The 21,880-nt window shown below is 62.1% G+C and overlaps 5 protein-coding genes across 5 annotated transcripts; 2 read left to right on the plus strand and 3 right to left on the minus strand.

Moving 5' to 3' along the window:
- Nucleotides 1-210: 210 nt before the first annotated feature.
- PAN0_002c1208 (uncharacterized protein) lies at nt 211-3,816 on the plus strand (the record flags this gene model as incomplete). The annotated part of the gene is made up of 1 exon (XM_014803375.1): nt 211-3,816. The coding sequence occupies one exon, from the start codon at nt 211-213 to the stop codon at nt 3,814-3,816; it is 3,606 nt and encodes a 1,201-aa protein (XP_014658861.1).
- Nucleotides 3,817-3,923: 107 nt separating this feature from the next.
- PAN0_002d1209 (exocyst protein) lies at nt 3,924-7,984 on the minus strand (the record flags this gene model as incomplete). The annotated part of the gene is made up of 2 exons (XM_014803376.1): nt 3,924-7,790; nt 7,925-7,984. The coding sequence occupies 2 exons, from the start codon at nt 7,982-7,984 to the stop codon at nt 3,924-3,926; spliced, it is 3,927 nt and encodes a 1,308-aa protein (XP_014658862.1).
- Nucleotides 7,985-8,025: 41 nt separating this feature from the next.
- Nucleotides 8,026-9,118, plus strand: PAN0_002c1210 (DUF500-domain-containing protein; the record flags this gene model as incomplete). The annotated part of the gene is made up of 3 exons (XM_014803377.1): nt 8,026-8,292; nt 8,377-9,017; nt 9,091-9,118. 3 exons carry the CDS (start codon nt 8,026-8,028, stop codon nt 9,116-9,118), a joined length of 936 nt encoding a protein of 311 aa, XP_014658863.1.
- Nucleotides 9,119-9,261: 143 nt separating this feature from the next.
- PAN0_002d1211 (glycogenin) lies at nt 9,262-12,348 on the minus strand (the record flags this gene model as incomplete). Its single annotated transcript, XM_014803378.1, has 1 exon — nt 9,262-12,348. The coding sequence occupies one exon, from the start codon at nt 12,346-12,348 to the stop codon at nt 9,262-9,264; it is 3,087 nt and encodes a 1,028-aa protein (XP_014658864.1).
- A 1,463-nt stretch (nt 12,349-13,811) lies between these two features.
- Nucleotides 13,812-21,713, minus strand: PAN0_002d1212 (inositol kinase kinase; the record flags this gene model as incomplete). Its single annotated transcript, XM_014803379.1, has 1 exon — nt 13,812-21,713. The coding sequence occupies one exon, from the start codon at nt 21,711-21,713 to the stop codon at nt 13,812-13,814; it is 7,902 nt and encodes a 2,633-aa protein (XP_014658865.1).
- Between the last annotated feature and the right edge of the window lie 167 nt (nt 21,714-21,880).

The raw sequence follows: 21,880 nt of genomic DNA on the forward strand, positions 1-21,880 counted from the left end.
GCGGCCGGACCGAGGCTGGTGTGGAGGTGACGCTGAGTTCCGACTCCCGAGGCCGAATGCTTGCGGACTGGAAAATTTGCTGGAAGAAAAGGGTTCACTGCTGGTTGGCACTTGGAGCCGCGTTCAGAACGGCCCACCTGGACCAGTTGCTCTCACCATCATCCATCGATTTCTATTGGAACCTCACGAAGGACAGCAAATGAGCAGAGGATGGTGGATCGTTTACCTCCTCGTGCTTCGAGCGCGGCTGCAGGGCTCGTGACGCTGCTCAGGCTGCACAGCACATCCGCAGCACGACCAAGCCCCAGTCGGCACTTTGCATCCGTCACCTCGCAAGCCAGCTTCCAAGGTACCAGCACCGCACCGAGCGCTTGTGCATCCTCGGCCAACATCTATGGCCGCTCGGAGATAGCCGTTGGCGCTGCCCGCTCCTTTGCATCGTCGTCGAGTGCAGGCGTGAGTGCGCACCGCAAGCAAGCCGGCCGCGAGAAGGCGCGGTCGCGAGCGATGCGCCAGGAAGAAAGGGTGCTGCGTCAGCGCGAGAAGGAGGGCTACAACGCTGCCCGCTCGATTCCACGCCGACCACGTGATCCAGTCGAGGAGGATGTCGAGGCGAGCATCCGCGAGTACATGGCTCGCACCGGCCCGCGCGGCGAGCGCCTCACGCTCGCGCAGCAAGAACGCCTGCTCAAGCAGGAACTCAAAGGACTCGGACACGACCTTGAACGGCTCGAGAAGAAGGAGGCTGCAGACAAGGCCACACAGGACCTGCCGGAGCTCGACGATCAGACGCTCGATGAGCTCTACCAGGCACTCATGCTCCCACCCCCACCAACGCCCGAGGAGGCCCGACTCGCACGACTCGAGGGCGGCCGCAGAGAGAGGGGTCTCTTGGACCGCATAGAAGACGGCAGAGGTCGAAAGAGCTTGGAGAGGCTCGCAGGTCTGGCGCTTCCACCCTCGACTGTTGAGGTCAAGAGGGAAAGGACGGCCAGGGACCTCAAGCAAAAGCTCATCCACGCTCGCGAACGAGCAAAGATCCTCCTGCCTCCGTCCAAGGCGTCGACACAAGAAGCGACAATCACGCCCCTGCAAGCCGAGACAACAAGAGAAGAAGCAGTGGAAGAGACTGTCGACGTGGATTTTGCAGCACTGCCGTTCGAAGAGCGCCAAGAAGTCCGATTGCAGCAGCTCTTTGCGCGACTGGCGCTCGTACAGGATGGTGCCGATGCCGCAGGCGACGCCTCGGGGTCCGAGTCGCTCGCAGCTATCAAGTCGGGCCTCGCCGGTCGCATCGCAAGGATCTTGAAACAGCACGAGTACGAGCTTCATCCATCGACACAAAGTGCGCGGCAGCAAGATGGCGACCTCAAGCACGACAGCGAGATGGCGGAACAGGCCGAAACGCACTCGCCCGAGTTCGAGAGCGTGCGTCTCGACCGACGCGCACCCAGCCTTGCGACAGGCGAGGCAGGATCTGGACCGAGCGAGACGATAGCGACGCTCGGAGAAAAGAGCGATGTGATCGCTAGAGCTGATGCCATGATCAAGGATCTTGGGTCTGCCGAGTCGCGCGCCTTCATGCTGGATGGAATCGAGCGCCTCGTGCGTTCGGCCAAGAATGCCACTTCGTCCGAGCTTGCGTCTTCGGGCTCGCAGGCCTCACATCTGCCATTGGGCGTGGCGACGACGGAAGAGTGGGTGGCGATTGCCGTCTCTTCCGCTCGTGCAGAGGATGGCGCCTCACTGCAACGCACGCTGTCGCTGATGGAATCAGCGAGACATCCGGCGTCGCTCGAGCTGTACAACAACGTGCTCGATGTCTACGCATCCAAGGGCCGCGTGGCAGAGTGCCAAGAATGGTTGCAGCGCATGACGGAAGCCGGGCTGACTCCTGACGACCACACGTACCACAGCCTCACCAAGGCGTACGTCACAAGTGCGCAGTTCCTGCCTGCATTGGAACTGCTCAACTCGCTCGAGCAGTCGGGGCATCCTGCGGCCATGGCGACGTACACGCTCGTCATCGACCGTCTGCTGGACCCCGTCGCCATTCCTCGCTCCGGATCGGCAGGAGTGTCCACGGAAGAGCGACCGGAGCTGCAAGCGCTTGCATGGAACGTGTTCTACCACATGCGGCTGCATGCGCATCCTGTGCCCGATGCGCCTTTGTATGCGCTCATGATCCGCGCATGCGCGCGCGGTATTGCGCAGCCACACGAGATCGACGACCCGACCAAGGCCTACACGGCCCTCTCTTCCGATGCCAGTGGGCGCAGACACGCACCACGCATCAGCGACGCCGAGCGCGCGCTCGACCTCTTCCGCGAGATGACGACGCGCTACAACGTGCGTCCGAACGCCGAGGTGTACAACAGCCTCATCCTCGCGTGTGCACGCCGCAAGGACTTTTATCTCGACACCTTCCGGCTGCTGCGCGAGATGGTTGAGCTCGAAACGGAGCGCGCGCACGCCGCGGACGCCGAGCCGAGCGGCATGCTCAGATTCGCCCCAGACACGTACACGTTCAATGCGCTGCTGCAGGGATGTGCGAGGAACCGCGATCTGGCGAGAGCCAGATGGGTGCTGGCGGAGATGATTCGCACCACCATGCCGCTGTTCGATCCAGAGGTGAGGGGCGCGTTGAGCAGGCAGGATGTGGTCGAGTTGCTCGCCAAGCGACCGAACCACGAGACCATGTGTCACATCTTCCACACGTACGCTTCGTACGAGCCTCCCCTCAAGCGCGATCACATGCAGATAAGCCGTAAGACCGAACGTTCGACTCGGGAGGCTCACAGCTCGGACACGCAGGCGACACCATCGCCCGTAGAATCGATCAAGGAGCCGGCGGCTCCGACCGCGTCGACGGAAGTGGAGCCGAGCAGCGAAGAGACAACGCCGGAAGAAGCCGCGTCGATCTTCAGCGCGCTTGTGCCGCAGACTGCGTCGGACCTGGTTTCGGAGGCGCGCTCGCTGTTTGCGCGCATCTTGGCGGATCAGGCGCAGCCGAGTGGCGATGGAGCAGGGCTTATGGAGGGTCCGTTGGGTGGGGTGGAGCCAGGAGTGCGTGTGGTCAATGCGTACCTGACCGTGTTGGCGGCGCACTTGCCCGTGGGCGTGCGCGCGCGCGTTCTGCACTCGGTGTTCGCCGCCGTTCCCGAGCACGACGAACCGACGCTGGAGCACGGTCTGTTTGCACGGTTGGGCGTAGAGCCCAACGAGCATTCCTTCCGCATCGTCCTCGAGGCGCTCAGCGAGCTACCTCCCGACCCAGCTACGGGTGCAGACATGGTGCAGGACATCTGGTCGCGCTTCGAACGTCTCTTCCCTCACCCCGATCGAGTCTCAAGCGACCTCGTCAAGCTTCCTGCCGCCAAGGGCGAGGGTGTAGATTGGACCCAGGTGAGGAAAGCCTGGAGTGCGTACATCCACTTTTGGGCCAAAAACATCAGCCTAGCAAGTGGAGACACCAAAGAGGCCCAGCCAGGGCTCGACTATGCTATGGTGCTGCTTCGTAGGTATGCTGCGCTGTATCCACCGCGTGTACAGGGGAAGAAGAAACGCAGACGCCCTCTACAACCCCCACCCGGTACCAAGGTCGACTTGTCCCCCCTCCCGGTGCCTGTAAAGTCGCTTCACTCGCTCCACTTCCTCGCCAACCCTACCCCACTCGAGGAGCAGCCAGCAGCACCCAACCCCGGCCTCGGGTTTTTGGATGTGCAGCTACTGCATCACCGCCTCGTGCGATACTCGCGCACGCGCGACCTCGCCTACCTCGCCTGGATCCTCCACCGATACGCCGCCTCGCGTTAGGACCCCCCACACACGCACCCTTCAAGACAATCTCATGCAACACCCACATCTCCCCAGTCTGTGTCTTTGCTCTGTGTCCATGAACTGCATTGATGAGAAAGCGGAACTCATCGTCGACGCGGCGCAAGGCTGGCAAAGAGTCGACGCAGCTCGTTGGAGCCGAGCTCGAGCGACGCCGACTGGTCCGGGTAGCACTCGGCGGCGATGCGCTGGGTGCGCTCGAACTCGCGCTGGTATCCGAGCTCGCACGACGACCATACCCGACTGAGCACCTCCGCCTGCCCCGCATCCGCAGTGTCCGTCCCCGCTGAGGCCGCGGGCGCCGCGACCGGCAGCGCGTCGTCGTCGTCGCCAAAGTGCTTGGCGACTCGCTTGCTGAGCGCCTCGATGGCCTTGCGCGTGTCCTTGGCGGTAAAGTCGCGCACGAGCTTCTTGAACGACGACTTGGAGTACGCCGAGTGCAGCGAGACCTCGTTGGCGGGCGTGGAGCGCAGCAGCGCATCGATGCCGTCGCCGTAGTCGATCATCTTGGCGAGCGGCCTGCGCAGCACAAACTGCGTGTACGACGCGAGCGAGTCGCCGTAGATCGCCTCGGCGCGCTTGACGAGCCCGGCGAGCGCCGAGTTGCCGCGCTGGCGCGACGCGCGGTTGATCTCGTGGATAAAGTAGTACATGTTTTCGATGAGGATGACGAGGTGGTTGAGCTGACCCTTGTCCTCGTCGCCCGCCGCGCCCGCGCCCGTATCGACGCGCGAGATGGTCTGGAGCGCATCAAACATGGCGCCGCAGATCTGGGCATAGTAGCCGTCGACGGCGTGGCGGATGTTGAGCGTCTCGGCGTTGAGCAGCTGGCTCTCGACGCGCTCGACAAAGACCGGAAAGATGCGCATGAACGGCACCACGCCCTTGCGCTTCTTGACCGTGAGCTTGGTCTGTTCGATGCCCTTGATCTGCTCCTGCACGAAGCGCTCCAGCTGCGACGCCAGCCGCAGATGCAGCTTGGCCAGCACCTTTTGCAGACTCTCGCAGTTGACCTCCTCGGCTTCGATGATGCCTCGATCGAGCGTGGCGAGCAGCCCGACGATGCTCATCTTGTCCTTGGACAGAGCATCGTCGGTAAACGCCTGAAGCTCTGGCGCCACGAATCCGAAAATCAGGTCCATGGCACCTTTCATTTCGCGCAGCGGTCCGGCGGAACCGGTGAACATGCCTGCGGCGCGCCTGCGGAAGTACGGCTCGAGGTCCATGTAGTCGGCAAAGGTGATGTTGTTGTCGTTGATGTGGAGCAGGTCGGAGATGAAGCTCTGCTCTCGCAGCAAGATCGGGATGATGGACGAGAGGATCCTCTGGAGGCCATCCTGACCCGTGACGTCCCCACGGTCTCGTCCACCACGAGCCGTCTTATCGCGCTGCACGCGTCGGATGGTGCCGCTACGAATTGCCGATGTGGCGGTTCCTGTGGACTGCGATCCGGTGAAGCTGGACTCGTTGATATCGTCGTCGCTCGCCTTGCGCAACTGCTTGCGGTAGGCAACAAAAAGCTGCTGCATCTCGGTGCGGTAGCATTCGCTTGCCGAGGCAAAGTAGGAGGCCGAGACGCGCGAGAAGGTGTCGGACGAGACCTCTTTCATATAGAGAAGCAAGCCGCAGTACTGTCCGAGCGCCTCCTCCATGGGTGCGTGATCCGGCAGCGTAGGATGTGGCGGCTGCAGCGCCTTCTGGCGGTTGGGATCCGAAAGCAGTCGCTGCGACTCTGCGCTAAAGGTGACGTTGAGATAGTCGAGGATGCGCTTGCAGAAGCGGGACGAGATGGCTTCGTGGTCTGCCAGCCTTTCGGCTGCGGCCGCCATGTCGGCTCCTCCGCCATCGCCGTCCCTTCGTGCCTGGAGCATGGACTTGTAGAGCGAAGCGGCGGCCATCTCGAGCTGAGCCACGCCTTCGGAGCTTTCGAGGCGACCGGCGCTGAGCGTGTGGATGGCATCCTCGTCGACGTTGATGGTGTTGATGAGGTTCTCGATCTCGCCCATGAGCGTGCGCTGATTCGAGGTCTGCACCTGAAGGCCTCGATTCTGCGACTCGATGTGGGAGATGTCATCGGCACGCGCATTGAGCTGCACCTTGAAGCCGGCGATCATGCTGTCCATCATGTCGAGCTCGGCGAGCGCTTCTTCCATGTGCTTGACGACGAGAGCGACGCGGTCGTCCGACTCGATGATGGCGTGTATGTTGGCCGACTCTAGCGCGGAAAGCTCGTCGAGCAGGCGCGCTTCGATCATGTCGGCGGTGCCTTTGCCAGCGACGGTGCCGTAGCCCTTTGCTCCGCCGTTGCGCCATTCAAAGCCTTCGAGCATCTCCTCGACGGCGACGAGGGTCGAGTTCTCGTCCTCGTCTTCGTCTTCGTCGGCACGGTCGCCTGACTTAGCCTTTTGTCGAGCGGCGGTTTTGTCAGGCATCTCCAAGCGTGCGATGGCGGGTCGGCCGAGTGTGGCACGCTTGGACGAAAAGGAGGCGTCCGGGGCCGCAGCATCGTTGTCTGCGAGTACGGCACCACCATAAGGATCGTCATCGTCGTCCGCCGCGCCATCGTCGTCGACCTCGGTGACACCGTTGAGTCCTGTGCCGGCCAAGAGCATCCTCTCGTATGCAGCGCCTCCTCGGATCGGCTCGATGGAACTGAGACGTGCACGTGCATCGCCTCCACCGCCAGCGAGGCCGCCGTGGCTGCCGTTTCGAATCGAGAGCGAGTCTGCGCTGTTCTTGCGCGGTGGGGGTTGTGTTGGTACGGCGAGGGACTTTGCATCTGTAGGATGCCTGTAGCTGTTTGAATCTGAGACGGCTGATCGATCGGACTCGGCGGAAGGGCGGGAAGGCAGCTGCGCGGTACGGCCGAGAGGGCTTGGCTGGAGAGTGCTTTCCCGCCTGCTCTTGAGGGGATTTTGACTGGTGTTGGAGCCGAGTGACGACGCGCTCTTGTCGCGACCATTCACGGGGCTTCCTTCGCTGGAGAGACTGCGGGTGGGAGACGCGGCAGGATCGATGCGCGGCTTGGGCAAGGACGATGTTTCGACGGTGGGAATCGCAATGGCAGACGAAGCGGTGCCATTGTTGGAGCTGAGCTGAGACGTGTCGCTGCGATATCCAGACGGATGGTCGGATAGGTTGGCCGAGTCGGCGACGGCGGCAGCAGAGGGGGTGGACGCCGAAGCCGTTGGAACATGTAGACCAACTAGTCTTGGCCCGTCATCTTGGGTGTACTTGCGATACACTTTGACCAAGCTCTGGAGGAAGAGTTGCTGCTCGACGGGCTGCTGTGTCTGCCACTGGTAGGGCCGCGTGAGAGTGATGCTAAAGACGTCGGGCTGGATGACGTGCACCTCTCTGAGCGTGTTGAGGTCCCAGTCCTTGCCGATGCTGAAGCTTCCGTTGGCGTTGCGCTTCGCCTTGTTGATGGTGACTCTGCCAGTGTCCTTCTGCACGGCGAGGATGAGATATCTGGCCTTCTTGGCGGGGGCTGCATCGGGGGCTGCTTCCTGGGGCACTTCCTCCCAAATCTTGAGGTGTGCAATGTAGGCATTGTTGGGGTTGCGCGCCTGAAGAGCTGCGTTGAAGAGGTCCTTTGTCTTGTTGGGGGAGGATGCAGAGACGCTCGCGCCGTTGGCGGCCTGTTGCGAGGAGGACGGAAGTGCCGACATGTTGGCCAAGTTGCTTTTGTGACGATAGAGTGGGAGCTGAGGCGGCGCTGCGGCAACTGCAGCTACAGGAGCATTGGAGCAGAGACGACCGGCTAAGATGCGCACCGGGCCAGCCGAGGGGTTTGTGGTTCTGGCAGCGCGGTGACCGGACGAAGATGTGATGGTGACGGTGACTTTGTGTTGGCTGAGAGGGTCAGCTCCGAGGCCGACTGCGTGTTCTGTGCAGTCTCTGGGCGGCTCCAAGGTGGAGCGCGGCCGTGCGCGCCAGCCATGGAAGCTGAGCTTTTTCGGAAATGTGTTAGGGCGGTGCAGAAGGGCTATGCAGCTCAGGAGCTCGAGTGCTGTGGTGCTGTTCGATAGCGTCACTATTCTCGGCGCATGCTCCACTTGGACCCATTCTCGAATCTAGCTCGCACCTTCGTCTTGGCAAGCACCACCTGTCTCCTGACGACCACCGCTTCATCACCTCCATCCATCCTTCCTCCCTTCCAGTACGAACCCAGTCTTACCATCACAAATGTCCTTCCTCGACAAGTTCCGCGACGCCGCTCAGAAGGCCGGCATCCAGGCCAACGCCTTCGCCCAGCAGACCGGTCGTGCCATCAACGAGCAGGCCGCAACAGCGCGTGCAGGCTTCTCCTTGCCCAAAGAGTGCGACCGCTCGGCCAAGATCCTCCAGGCTTTCCTCGCCGACCCCAACCACCCGGACTCGGCGCTCAACTCGATCCCCAAGGCGGTCCTGCAGCAAGCCAAGGGCCTGGCCGTCTTCAGTGTGATCAAGGCGGTACGTCCTCACCCTCCATGATCCACATCTTTGAGCGCTCCCATACTGATGAATTATCCCTCTTCGATTCTGTTTCCATCTCAGGGCTTCGTGTGGTCGGGCAAGATCGGCAGTGGTGTTGTGATTGCACGTCTGCCCGACGGCAGCTGGTCGGCGCCGAGCTGCATCGGCACCGGTGCGGTGGGCTTCGGTCTGCAGATCGGCGCCGATCTCACCGAGTTTGTCATTGTCATGAACAGCGAAGAGGCGGTCAAGGCATTCGCACACGCCGGCAACCTCACCATCGGAGGCAGTCTCTCGGCTGCCGCCGGGCCCATCGGCACGGGCGGCGCGATCAACGCTGCGATCCGCGACCCGGCTCCGCTCTTCACCTACTCGAGATCCAAGGGTCTGTTTGCCGGCATCTCTCTCGAGGGCACCGTGCTCGTCGAGCGCAAGGAGACCAACAAGGACTTTTACGGCCAGCCCATCCCGGCGGTCGACCTGCTCACGGGCAAGGTGCCCGCACCCGAGGCGGCGAGCGCCATGTACGAGGTGGTCGAGGCCGCCGAGATGGTCGACGAGTCGGGCATCCCGCAGCAGGCGTACGTGCCCACTGCCGACCCGGCACACCATGTGCCCGTCGCAGGCTACGATCTCTCGGACAACGCCTCGGCCACCACCGCATCCACAGCAGTCGAGCCCACAGCCGCCGCACCCGCCGCAAACAAACCCATCTTTGACGCGTAGGTATCGCCCGCACACGTCCCTTTGTTGCAGCGTTCGATCACTGACTCCGCTCATCTTTCGTGCCTGCAGTGACGCGAGCGAAAAGCGAACCAACTGAGCCCGTGCACCTGCGCACGTTGACCGCCATACCCTCTCCCGCACCACGCCGTTCAATCACACACATCTACACGCACTGCCTCGCACGCCGCCTCGCGACTTGATCGTGACATGAATTTATTCTATGACTGTGCAAGTGCCTGCCTACTGCGCATGGGGCGCATGGGGAAAGTTGTGGGCCCTCCTTGCGTGCAGATGGGTACGCGCGTGCTGCGAGAGTTCAGCGCGCGTATTGCGAGGGCTCGAACTGAAAGGTTCCTCCAAGCTCGGTGGCGTCGGTGGCACCACCTCACCTCGGACCGCTGGTAGCGGCTGAGCGATGAGGGCAGTGGGCGAGGCGGATCGCGACTCTTCCGAGAGCGAGTCGTTCGACGAGGTAGGTTCATGCCTCCTGCGCACATGGGCCTGTCCGGCGCGCATGCTGGGGATCCCGCGCAGCGATGCCGCCGTCATCTCTGCCTGGTGCCACCCACCATACGGCGGACTGCTCATACCGCTTCCCGAGCCCGTCGAGATCCAGCCGTCCGGACGAATGCGATCCTTGGCGCGCTGTCTCGCTGCCGCCTCGGACGCAGTACTCGATCCCGACACCCGTCCACTGCGCCCTTCACCCTCGGTGGCCGTCGAGGTGTACGAGAGCACGCGCGAGGTCATGCGCGGACTGCGCGGCGTGGCGTGCATCTGCACATACACCGAGTTCTCCGCCTTGCGCATATACCCTCTCCCGGGTCCTTCCCGCGGCCAACCTGCCTGCCTCGAATTCATCGGCGACGGGGTGCCATCTCTAGCTCCCTCCACCACCTGCGAGACACCTTCGTTGCCCGACGATTCCTCGCCCGACGACGACTCGTCGTCGCCGTCGCGGCTGTCGCTCGCTTCGCCGTCGCGCGCATCGGTCACCTCCTCCATGCTCGCTCGACGCTCAGCCCCGTACGCCGGTCGAAAGCTCGCCTGGGGCGAACCGGCACGCTGCCCTTCCGCCCGGCGCGGCTCAGTCTGCCTCGCAGCGCCGTTGTCCCTCGCAGGCTGTCGGTTGGCCGCCTCGACCGCCCGACGTCGATTCGGCGAGGCGGGATTCGCGCGCCAATTCCATGCATTGGCAAAGTTGCCAATCGCACCCGCCTGGTCCCAAGCATTGACGAACGACAGATTCGACGGCAACCCTCTCGGCCTCGACACTGCCGGAGCCGCCGCAACCGACGCAAAAGCTCCGTTGTTACCCTGTTGGGTGCTGCCCATCTTTGGCGTGGTGTCGGCGCTGGGCGGTGGCGACCGCTTCGGCTCGTCGGGAAAGACGCGCGTAGGCGCCGCCGACGTACGCTGCTGCGTCTCCCAGGGAAAGATGGGCTTGACCTTGCTCGCGTCCGGCTTGTGCGAGCCCAGGTTGTCAAAGACATGGTCGCGGCGCAGCTGCGAGGGGATGTATCCCGGCCCGCCGCGCTGTCGTCCACTGCGATCCTGCGCGCCTTGCGACTGCGGGACGAAGAACGCCGCCTTCTGCTCGGCGAGCGTGCGCGGCGTCTTTTGGCCTGCGTCCCAGATGTTTGCATAGTAGGCATCGATGGGGACGCGCATCTGGTACAGCGCGGCGCCCGAGCCGGTCGGCGGAGGCCCGTGGGCGGGATTCCACGAGAGCTTGGGCGGAGAGTAGTGCTGAGGCGACGTATCGCTGTCGTCATCATCGCCCCTCTTGGCCACACTGCCGTGCTGGATGCTGGGTGCCGGAACAGGGATGGGCTGCGCCGGACTTGCGTCGCGCGACCGCAGCTCGGCGTCGATGCTCTCCTGTGTCGGCGTGGGCGGCGACGGCGTGCGAGCCACCTCGGGCACAGGCGGGATGAGCGAGCTTCTGCCATCGAGCGGTAAGCTGGCATACGAGGCTTCCCAATGCTGGTGCGCGCGCGGGTGCGCAGGAGCAGACTCGCGGGCGGGTGCAGAAACGCCAAAGCCAAGCCCCGACGAGGAGGCATCTTCTTCGCGCGCCTCGGCGTCCCAGACGGCGTGATAGGTGGGCACGGTGAAGTTTCTGCGCTCGACCACCTCGACGCCGCGTTCGGTGTGTACGATCTCGATCTCGCTGTCCGGCGATGCGGAGCCCGAGGACGGATAGAGAGAGGCGAAGGCGCTGTGCCAGAGGGCGAGCAGGTAGTCCGGCTGATCGGGCATGATGGGTTGGCTGTCGAGATCGCGTGGTGCCACGAGAGGATTGGGCTGAGCGCTTCCATGTGGCCTGGGCCGGTTCCACGGCTTGTGTTGACCGATAAAGTGGACGATGTTGATGTTTCGGCCGTAGCGCTGGTATGCTGGCGCGAACGTATATCCTCCGTGACTGGTGACGTTGTATCGGAAGCTGAGCCTCTTCCAGCCCCCGCCTGGCGCTGAGGATGTATCGGGCGATTGTGCCTCGTCTGGGAGAGATGCCGAGCTATCGTCGGAGCCGTAAAAGTCGTTGAGGAGGCCTTGATCGGCGCCGTCCCAAGAGCCAGTTGTTCGAGCGAACGAGCGTATCGCTTCGAACGTGGCGGTGGAGGGTGTGAGCATCATGACGCCGCTGTTGAAGGCATCGGGCCAGCCGGTGTCGGGAGCCGCGGCGAAGTGAACGCTGGATCCGAGACGAAAGAGGTGGTCGATGGGGCGCAGGACGAGGGTGTCGGCGTCGAGGAAGACGAGCTTGTCGAATCCGTGCCATTTTTGATCGCTGCCATCGACGGGAGAGGCGGCTTGGGCAACGAGATGTGCCGAGTCGCGACCGAGCCTCCAGGCGTGGAGTTTGGTGAGGGTGTTGGTGAGATCGGGACGGCCGAGCAGACTTAGATTCCTCTCCATATCGCGGATCTTTGCGTCGAGGTCCGAGTCGAGCACTGCGGCGTCGTGCGCTGTGCTGCTACCGCTGATGCCGGTCGTGACGGTGGTGGGAGCATTGGTGGACGAGGCGAGAATCTGACGAAAGCCGATGGGCTCGACACCTACGATCCAGTCGAAGAGACCGCTTCGCCGCAACGCCTTGATGGACTGCACCGAGAGCGTATCTGGAGTGATGAGCGCCACGACCTGAAAGTCGGTGGTGGCTGCGCTTCGCGAAGTGCCGGCGCGTGCCTTGCCCTTCCTAGCGAGTCCATGGCTGAGGCGAAGCGACTCGGCGAGAACGAGTGCGCCAGGCAGGTAATGATCGGAGGTCAGGAGGGTGACGAAGGCATTGTTGGTGCTGGTGTGCTGCGATGGCGAACTCATCGGCACAGAAGCCAAGACGGAATGTGAGCAGCAGCGCCTGGGATTCGCAGACGCCCACTGGGAGGATGGCTTTTTGGTGGATATGAAGTGGCGGTATGAAAGGTGCGTTGGCTTCGTCCGATATGAAGCAGGGTGGCGCGCGTGGATGTGTTTAGGGAAAGGATGAAGGTGGTTGTGGCGAGCCGCAAAGGTGGCAAGAAGGGTGACAGGGTCAAGTCGATAGGCAAGAGGTGTGGCGGCGGAAGATTGTTCCAACCCAAAGCGGCGGAGTGGCTCAGCAGGCGAGGCGAGGCGATGTCGACTTGACGGACCGCTACCCGCCGTTCCTACAGGGTGCCGATGCCAAGCTGCTCCGCTGCTGCCGCTGTGCTGCTCGCGATTCTACCGAACCAAAATTCGGCTGCCGCACCGGGTCAGAAAGTCCAACTGCGCGCTGTAGTCAGGCTTGCAGCCCACGCTGCATGGGTGCGCAGCAGCCCGCCCACCTGCACCAAATCACAACCACCCCCCCCACGCCTGCACCCTGCAAATCGAAATACGGCGGGGCCTTCCAAGCAAAATCACCGAAACGACGAGGCTTTGTCGCTCAACGCCGTACCTAGACGGTCGAGCTTATACTATGCAATTGATCACACCATTGGCAAGTGCGGCAATGTATGGTCGAGAAAGGGCTTCGACACGCCCACACGCAGGGTGGCGCGATCCGGACTTCGGCATCGGCTTTGGTTCGAGCTGCAGCAGTCAACTTTTTTGGGGGAAGAATTTGCCCTTGCTGCTCGCTTTGCCCCACACGCACGCGCGACTCAACGTCGGTCCAAGTGGGCGGCGGAATTCTGGAGAGAGAGAAATTGACCGTTGGAATTTCCGCGTGTTTTGAAGCCACAGAGAGACCGGCGAGGCGCCGACGAGACCGCACGCGAGGAGGTCCTGGCAGCCAGCTGCAGCTATCGATCTGGCGTGCGGCGATCTTTTTGACACGGCGTGACATGGCGTGACAGAGGGCAGTAAGCCGCCGCGCCCGTCTCGACACTCTTCGGCTGGATCCGAAGATCCGATCCTCTCACCACGGACAGAACCGCAACGAGTCTCGTAACAAGAAAGCATCGGGCAGCTGCTGGAAAGAGCACAGACGTGTGCGATTGCGCTGTTCGTTTTCGGGCGTGGCCACGTCTATCGATGTGTTGACAGCCGAGCCGAGCTGAACGTTAAATCTCCAGCTCGCCATCGGTTCGCCACCCCCGCGCTCTCGGAGGAGCGCTATCGATGTCCACATGTTGACAGATCGACAGCGCAGCTCACATCCACTCATCTCCGCAAAACTCAGGCTCCTCGCCGCGTCGCGGTCAAAACACGCACCGTCGATCCTTCTCACCCCGCGCTGTTTCCCCTATCGTCTGCTGTGTCGCTTGACGAGTCTCGGTCGCTTGATGCAACGAGTTCAATTGCATGTGCATGTGTGCGCGCTACAGCCAGCTGCTCCAGCCGATGTACATCTTGGCTAGATTGACCGAGCTCGTGGCCTCCTTGATCAGCGCGTCCACCAGGTTGTTGGTCGTGTACGGCGGCGTCGGCTCGCGCGAGCCCAGCCGATAGATGCGTCCGTCCAGCTTGTGCGCCACGGGATCCAGCGCGCGACGCGCCTCGACCACACGTGGGTCTTGCCGCTTCGACGACGAGTGTTTGCTCCGATGCCGCTCGTCCGGTCCGCTCCATTCGCCCAGCGGATCGTGCACCATGGCCTCGAGCACGCTCATCAGCGAGTCGCGGTTGTCGCGCAGGATGCTCATCGTGATCTCGGCGCTCTTGCGGAAGACCCCGTCGCATCCCGTCACACCCATCGCATCCACCATGTTCTGCGTCAGCCGGAACGGCACCCGCTCCGGAATCTCGAAGCGCTGACCCTTGTCGAAGAGACAGTTGAGATCCACGTGCACCGTATCGCCGCTGTTCGAGTCAAACAGAATGTTCTCGCCGTGCCGGTCGCCCAGTCCGAGCACAAAGCCCACCATCGACATGACCGCCGCCGTCCGCGCATACGCCGAGCGCGCCTGCAGCCACGCCGTCGGATCCGGAAACGTCGCCAGGAACCACTCGTGGAAGACGGGCGGGAACTTGGCCAGCACCTTGTCCTGGAAGATCTTCTCGGTCGTCCGTGCATCCGGCGAGATGCGTGCCTCGTCCATGTGCGTCTTGACCTCGCTGTTGTAGATCTGCATCCCCTTGGCGTTGTACAGCTTGGTGAGGATGTGTCGGAAGCCCACCGTGTGCGGCACCCACTCGATCAGGCCGTGCTCCTCGTTCAGGATGAGCACCGCATACGTCCGCACGTACAGCTTGCGCTTACGCGAATCGGGCTGGCTCTGCAGCAGCTTGTTGATCATCGAGTCAAACTCCATCAGCCGCGCGTCCTTGCGCAGATCGTCCTTGGGCTTGCACAGGAACGGATAGCGATTGCCATCGCTCGCCACGATCATCAGCTTGCGCGGCTTCTGCAGACTGTTCATCACCTCGATCGTGTCGTCAAACGTCCGGATCGTCGGCAGATTCGACGGGAACGGTCGATGCATCTCCGAGATCAGATGGTTCGACGGAAGCAGCACCGTCATCGAGCTCTGCAGCGGCAGCAGCAGCTCCGACGTGCCTGCCACCTCGAGCAAGCCGGGGAACAGCTTGTCCATGCTCAGCACCGTCTCGTTCTTGCTTACGCTGTAGTCGCACAGCCGCAGCAGCTCCTTGGCCAGTCGTTGCGACGACGCCACCACCTTGACCACCTCCTTGTGGCTCGCGCCGCCCTTGCTACCCAGCCTTTGGATGATCTCGTTGTACCGTCGCTTCCTCTCGGCGTCCTTCGAGCTGGCGCCCGCCACCATCGACCACATGGACTGCTGTGGGTAGGCGAGCAGCACCTGCAGGATCATGTCCTGCAGCACCATCCATGCATCCTCGTTCTTCTGCACAATGCGCGCGACCAGCTGCGGAAACACGGCGAGCCACTGGAACGGCTTGAGCTTGCGGCTGTACCTCTTCATCAGGATGTTGAGCTGCGCAAACGCGTCGAACTTTTGCGCCAGCTCGGTATCGGCGGTGGGGCCCTTCTTGTTGAAGTTGAGGATCTGATCGTCGGCGGCCATGTCCATCCAGATGGTCAGCACCCTCGGCAGGGTGCGGTAGAAGAACTTGGTGCCCACCTGAGCCGATCGCAGGAAGGCCCGGCACACGTTGTAGCGCTGCATCGCCATGTTCGGAAGCAGGCCCTCGTGCGTGTCTTGGAAGTGTCCGAGATGGTACCACATCTTCTCCGAGTCGTGTTGCTCCTTGGCGGCCTCCTTGTATCGATCAAGAATCTCGTTGGCCGTGTACCGGAACGTCGAGTCCTGCAGCCGCGCCCGCAGCAGGCACGCCTTGGCATAGGCATCCCGATCGATCCGCACCGTCCTCCCATCCGCGTCCGTGGCCTGCAGCTCGATCACGCTCGACCTGGCCGTATCCCCGTGCTCTGTTGGCTTGAAGCTGCTGACGAGCGTGTTGAGCGAGTTGACCAGATCGCGGATCGCAGCATGCGTCTGCTCCTCCTTGGCGAGGATCTTGACGCGCTGCACAAACGCAAACGTCGCCTGGTTCTGCGTCGCTTGCAGTGTCGCCGAATAGGCCGTCTGCATGTGACCGGCTCGGCGAGCGATCTTGGCCGTGGCAATCCACGCTTCGCCCACCTCGTTGCCGCCACCGAGCGACGATCGCAGCGCTGCGAAGGCCGTCCTCCGCAGACTCAGCAGCGGCTCTTGCGTTCGGAAGGAAGGCAGCGTGGCGTTGAGACGTGCCGTCAGAGATTTGTTCAGATCGGACACGGTGTCGGAGAGGTTGGCTCGGGTGACCGCTCGACTGCCGCCGTGCCTACCCGCGTGCGATCGGATCATCTCGAGCTCTTGCAGCATGTGCAGGTGCAAGACAGAGTCGTACACAGACGGGTAGGATGCTGTACCCGCCGCCACCAACGGCTTGCCCAGATCCTGGCGTGCTTGGACCAGCACGTTGCCAAACATGTCGGCATCGCTCTGCCGCATGGCCAGCAGCGCTCGACCGATCGAGTGTTCAGCGCTTTTGGCTTGGCTGCGCTGCGTGCGCGCTTCCACCTCGTCCCAGTCGCCGAGGATGCATGCACCCTCCACTCGGAAAGCGTCGAGCAGATCCTCCCACTCTGGGTGTGCGCTCAGGGCGCCGCGAATATGAGTGCGCATGGTGTCGTAATGGCCCAAGTTGCGGAGGCAGCGGAGCAAGCCGAGATGGAGCTCCGGATCGTTGGGCCGCTGCTGCAATTCGACCTCCCAACAGCTTTGTGCCGAGGTCCATCGACCCGTGCTCTCGTGCTCGCGGATTTGATGCTCGAGCGACGGAGAAATGACCCGGGTCGAGATGCCTTCCATACCGTCCGGCTCGTCGAGGTTGGCATAGATCCGGTGCATGTTTTCGTAGTAGCTCTGCAAGTCATGATCGCCCTTGCCTTGGACCCGCATTGTTCGCACTCGAAGCTCAAAGTTGAGCAGCGCACGCGAGTATGCTTTGCACTGCAGCGACGCCTGTGCCAACAGCTCTTGGGGGATACGCAGCATAGTCGACTCGACTCCGACCAGCAGGTCTTCCCCACCTTGAGCGATCCTCGGCCGACGCGAGGTGCGTGCGAGATCCTGCCGCTTGCGTCGCATCCACACTCCGATATGGTCCATGATGGTGAAGAGCGTCTGCGCCGTCAGCAGCTTGCGCTCCGGGTCGTAGCTCGTCCGGCTCTCGACCTGATCCTGCAGGATCGTCTGCATCTCGTCGACAATGGCTTCGCGGTCCGTCACATCGCCGGAAATGATCGAGTGCAGCACCAAGTGTGGAAGCAGGTGGCGTGCGATGCCGACATCGTGCGAGCGAATAGCGACGCGAAAGACGCCAAAGATGGTGGATGCAACCTCGGCTCCCTTGAGAGCACCTGCGTTGATGCCCCCCACAGCAGTCGACGCCGCGACAGACGCCTCGTGCCTCTCGACCGTCTTTGCGATGAGACGACTCGTCCAGCTCTGCAGCCAGTCGCTGTACGACTTGGAATGCATGTAGATGGGCGTCTCTCGGACGCTGGGTTTGCCGACTTGCGCGCCATACCTCGAGTCGAGAAGCGGCGTGATGGTATCGATAACGTCTTGCGAAAGTTCCGCGACCCGCTGCCGCGTCTTGATCCCAACAGTGCGTGCGCCGCCTACAGCCAAGATAGAGCTGTTGAAACCGGCCACTTTGAGCAGCTCTTGTATGGCGTACGCCAGCCCGTTCTGTTGCGTCGTGTCGGTAGCTGCACGGAAAGCCGGCACGAGGAGATCTCGAATGAGGTGGAGCGAAAAGTCGATGGCCTCCTCCTGGTCCTCAAAGTTGCTGAGGACGATCTTGAGCGGCTCTTCCACGGCATGCTCGATACGATCGGGATCCACCGCTCCAATCAGGCCAAAGCAGCGGAAGCTCAGATCGCGAATGCTGGTGTGTTGCGTGTCGCTCCGGGCAGCGACGTGCATCAGGGTGCGGACGCACTGTCCGATGAGCGGGCTGAACGAGTCGCCCGACGTAAGTGCTTCAATGTAGGAGCGTTCCTCCGACAGGAACGCCTGCAGCTCTTTGAGTGACTCGTTGCAGATCGAAGTGTTTTCGTGCGAGGAGCGCACCAGGATGTTGCGGAATCGGCGGTCGTGATTCCAGGCGTCGCGGACGCTGCGGAGACCGCGGCAGATCTCGGGGATCTCCGCGTCGAGCCGATCGAGGCTGGGAATGTCGTCGATGTACTCTTTGAGGTAAGCTGCGTTTTCGATCACAAGGTAATGCAGGATCGAGACCGCGATGCGCTTCCTCTCCTGATTGAAGCGATCCCAGGCCGACAAGAGCGCGGCGGCGGTCTGACCGACAAAAGGCCCGATGTCGTCGAAGCGCAGCGTAGTGATGAAGATTTTCCAGCTCTCGAGCGTTGCGAGGCTGAGAGCATCGGGCTGAAGGTGGCTGTTGAGCGTCGCCATGATCTGGGGCGTGACTGCGGTGATCGGAGGTCCGATGATCTCGACGAGTGCACCGATACTGCGCAGAGCAAAAGCGAGCTCCGTTGCCGTCCTTCGACCATGCTCCCCTGAGAGCTCCTGGTTGATCCATGTGAGTATGGCGAGGATCTCGCTCTTGAGGAAGGCAGCCACTTTGGATTTGCGTTGCATCGGGTCCGTGGCCCTGCCCGCGGCAGCTGTCCCGTTGATCGTCTCGATGATAAACTCGAGGCCCGCGTACGCCTCCTTTCGCGTGACGCGATTGCCGAGTTTGACGACGAGGTAGCCGACCACGTCCGACTGACGACTGCGCAGGAGAATCTTGAGGCTCGCAGCATCGACGCCGATCAATTGCACGAGCGTGTTCAAGCCTCGGTCTCGGATGGCAGCGGAGCGCATGAAGAACGAGCGAAAGATGGGCGTGATGTTGTCGTGGCAGAGACGCGGCACGTCGGTGCCGAGCGCTCTGGCGATGAGCTCGATCATCTTTGTGCCTACCTCCGCCGCACGGCCGCCAGTGCAGATCATGGAGATGAGGTGCGGCAGCGTGTACTCCTTTGTGAGGTTGAAGAACGTGGCCTGGTTCATCTTGATCAGACTCAGGAAGCTGGTCCAGAGATCCGGCATCGAGATGAAGCGTTCGACGATGGATGTCGACACCTTTTCAAAGTGCTTCTGCACCAGCTGAAAGGTAGTGCATCGCTGCGCTGCGGCGATCTGAACGATTTGCGTATAGGCGCAGGCCTTGATGAAGGGGTTGGAATGACCGAGGAGGAGGACCAACGCCAGCAAGCACTTCTCCTGACAGCTCTCGACCGGAAGTTCGAAGAACCGACCCATGCCGATCAAGGCTGTCTCGTGGAAGGCCGACAAGGCGGAGTCGCCGAGCAGGTACTCGTAGATGTTGGGAAGCCATGCGAACTGTGCCGCCCATTCTGCCTCGCTACCCTCGTTGCGTTGACGCAACAAGCGACACTGCCAGGCCATGGCAAGCTCGTTGGCTGCCAAGCGCGTGCCCCTCGATGGCGACCGCACCGTGCGTGCGACGACATTTTGCACCACCGCGTCGAGATCGGACGGGAATTGCGGCGACTCGGGAGCGTGGGCAACGTATCGGCGCAGCATATCGACGGTTCGAGCTGATTTTACTTTGGACGCTTTGAGTGCCGCCAAAACATCGTCCCACAGCGCAGTCACCGTTTCTGGGTCGATGGGTCCTGCACCGGCCAAGGCTCCGGGATCACCTTCGCTTTCGCCGATTTCGGACACTATACCTTCGCAGACACAGCCACCGGGCTTGTGATTGTCTTTCTTGGAAGCGCCCTCTTTGCCGTGGCATGATCGCAAGATGAGTTGGCGCCGGGCCAGTTCACGGCCCTCGCCAGGCTCTTGAAGTGTCGCTTCGATCGGTAGAAGAGACTCGATGACAGCCCGAGCCTTGCTTGACGACGCAGGATTGCCGAGCCTCCGTCTTTTGAGAGATCTCAAGCGCGAGCGGACCTGGCCGTCGTCTGCGCTCGGAGAGACAGGTTGAGGGCTGCTCAACGTCCTCAGAACATCACGGAGGGCGTGCAATTGCCTCAAGTCATGCTGCTGTCTGGGAAGCTCTTGCGTGTCGGGGCTGGTGTTGTGACGCCGTAGAAGCTCGATGATGTGCGCATCAAGATCCTGCAGCAGTTGAACGTCGTAGCGACGGGTTCCCGAGGCGACACACAGGATGGTCGCTGCCAGGAAGCATCGGAGTGCTGAAGATCGAAGATCGTTTTGCGGCTGGTCGGCCTGATCTGTGTCGGAGCGGACTTGACGTGTGAGGAGGCCGAGGAAGGGCTGCAATACCGAGGCCAGCTCTGTACGTCTCTGTTTTGGCGTCTCTATTGCGCAGGCAGAAAAGAAGGAGCCAAGTGTGTGGAGCGATTGAGTGACCTCGAAGCGTTGTCTGTCATCGAGATTGGGGTCCTCTGCGACATCGGCGAGAGCAGATATGTGCTCGGCGCCGATTTGTAGGACGCGCATGAGGTTGGCAGGACAAGACTCGGCCACAAAGTCGACGTGGCGGGACAAGACATCGTAGGCATGGGCGGCCCAGGGCGTGTGCAAAGCGGGGCAGGGATGTTTTTGCTTGGCGCGTGTCCATCTGTGGAGCGAGAGCTCGCTGAGTAACAGCATAGCATGGTCTGCAAGGTCCAGGACCAGAGACGGGAACTTCTCTGCGAGTCGGAGCGTGAGATCGATGGAAGAGGTGGCTAGGGCAGACGCTCGATCTGTGATGGCTGATGCCCGAGCATGAGGACTGAGCTGGGAGTCCGAGTCGACGAGCAGAGGGAAAGAGAACGCTGCGTCCATCCGCAAGGACGAGAGGGCTGACAAGCTCTTGCCGCTGGGCTTGGGTCTGTCCTTTCGGGAACTGAGGCGGAAGGACGGGGCAGGGGTGGCTGATTCGAAGAACTTGGCGCTGGGACTTGCGGTCGAGAGCATCTGCTTGAGGTCGACAGACGGTACAAAGTAGTCTGGAAGCTGTGCGCGCGGGCTGAAGGAGGTCTGACCTGTTAGTGCCAGAGCCTGCACCGAGACTCGCAGGCACTCGGCAAGGATGAGGCGGACATTGTCGTGCTGACCGACGGCGTCGATCGAAGTGGCGAGTAGGAGCTCAAGGCTGTCCATGATGTTTAAGGAGAGATTGTAGCAGCGCTGCGAATAGTCTGAGCTGGCAACGGCAGAGGTGGAGCGACTTGCGGAGACCATGGAGGCGGCGGCGCACAGCAGACGCGGCGCTGCCCACACATCAAAGGTGGTGTTGGACATGTCGAGGGTGACCGCGCTGGATGAGGGTGCTGAGGTGGAAGACTGGGATGATGGTTCGAAGAGGTGCTCGAGGAATTTTGGAGACGATGCGAGGGTGCGCGAGAGAGTGTCGAGCGCTTGGCGGATGCCGATACCGGCGGTGCCTGCGTGTGCATCCACATCTTGGCGGCTTGGTGGGGATGAGTGTGTGAGTGAAGTCAGAACGCCGGAGACGAGGAGGCGATTGAGAGCGTGTGCGATCGACTCCTCGGTATGAGAGCCATCGCGTGCGTCGTTGATGGCGGCATCAGATGGACGGTCCTCTTGCAAGTCCTGTGCGAGGCATTGGGAAGCAGCTGCGAGCGCGGAAGCAGATTCGCGGTCGGCATGATGACCACGGACGCGCTCGGCTGTAGTCGATGATGGCTGGTCTCCACTGTGGCCGGAATGGATGCCGTCACGACTGCCGACAACTTTGCGAAGCAGGGCCCCGAGCGCGCCGTTGTCCAACGCGCGCGTCTGGGCCGGCATGGTGGGGGACAGTAGGCTCCTGACTAGACGCGAAGAAGCGACAGCGGGGCGTGGACGGTGCGAACAGCGGCGCTGGCATGCCGCTGAGTCGGCCAGTTTGGAGCGGATGAGACTGTCGATGATGGCGCGAAGGATGGCATTGCGGATCAGAAGCTTGTGTTGCTCGG

The sequence above is a fragment of the Moesziomyces antarcticus genome, assembly GCF_000747765.1.
Source record: "Moesziomyces antarcticus DNA, scaffold: scaffold_v10002, strain JCM 10317, whole genome shotgun sequence".
NCBI classification, from domain to species: domain Eukaryota; kingdom Fungi; phylum Basidiomycota; class Ustilaginomycetes; order Ustilaginales; family Ustilaginaceae; genus Moesziomyces; species Moesziomyces antarcticus.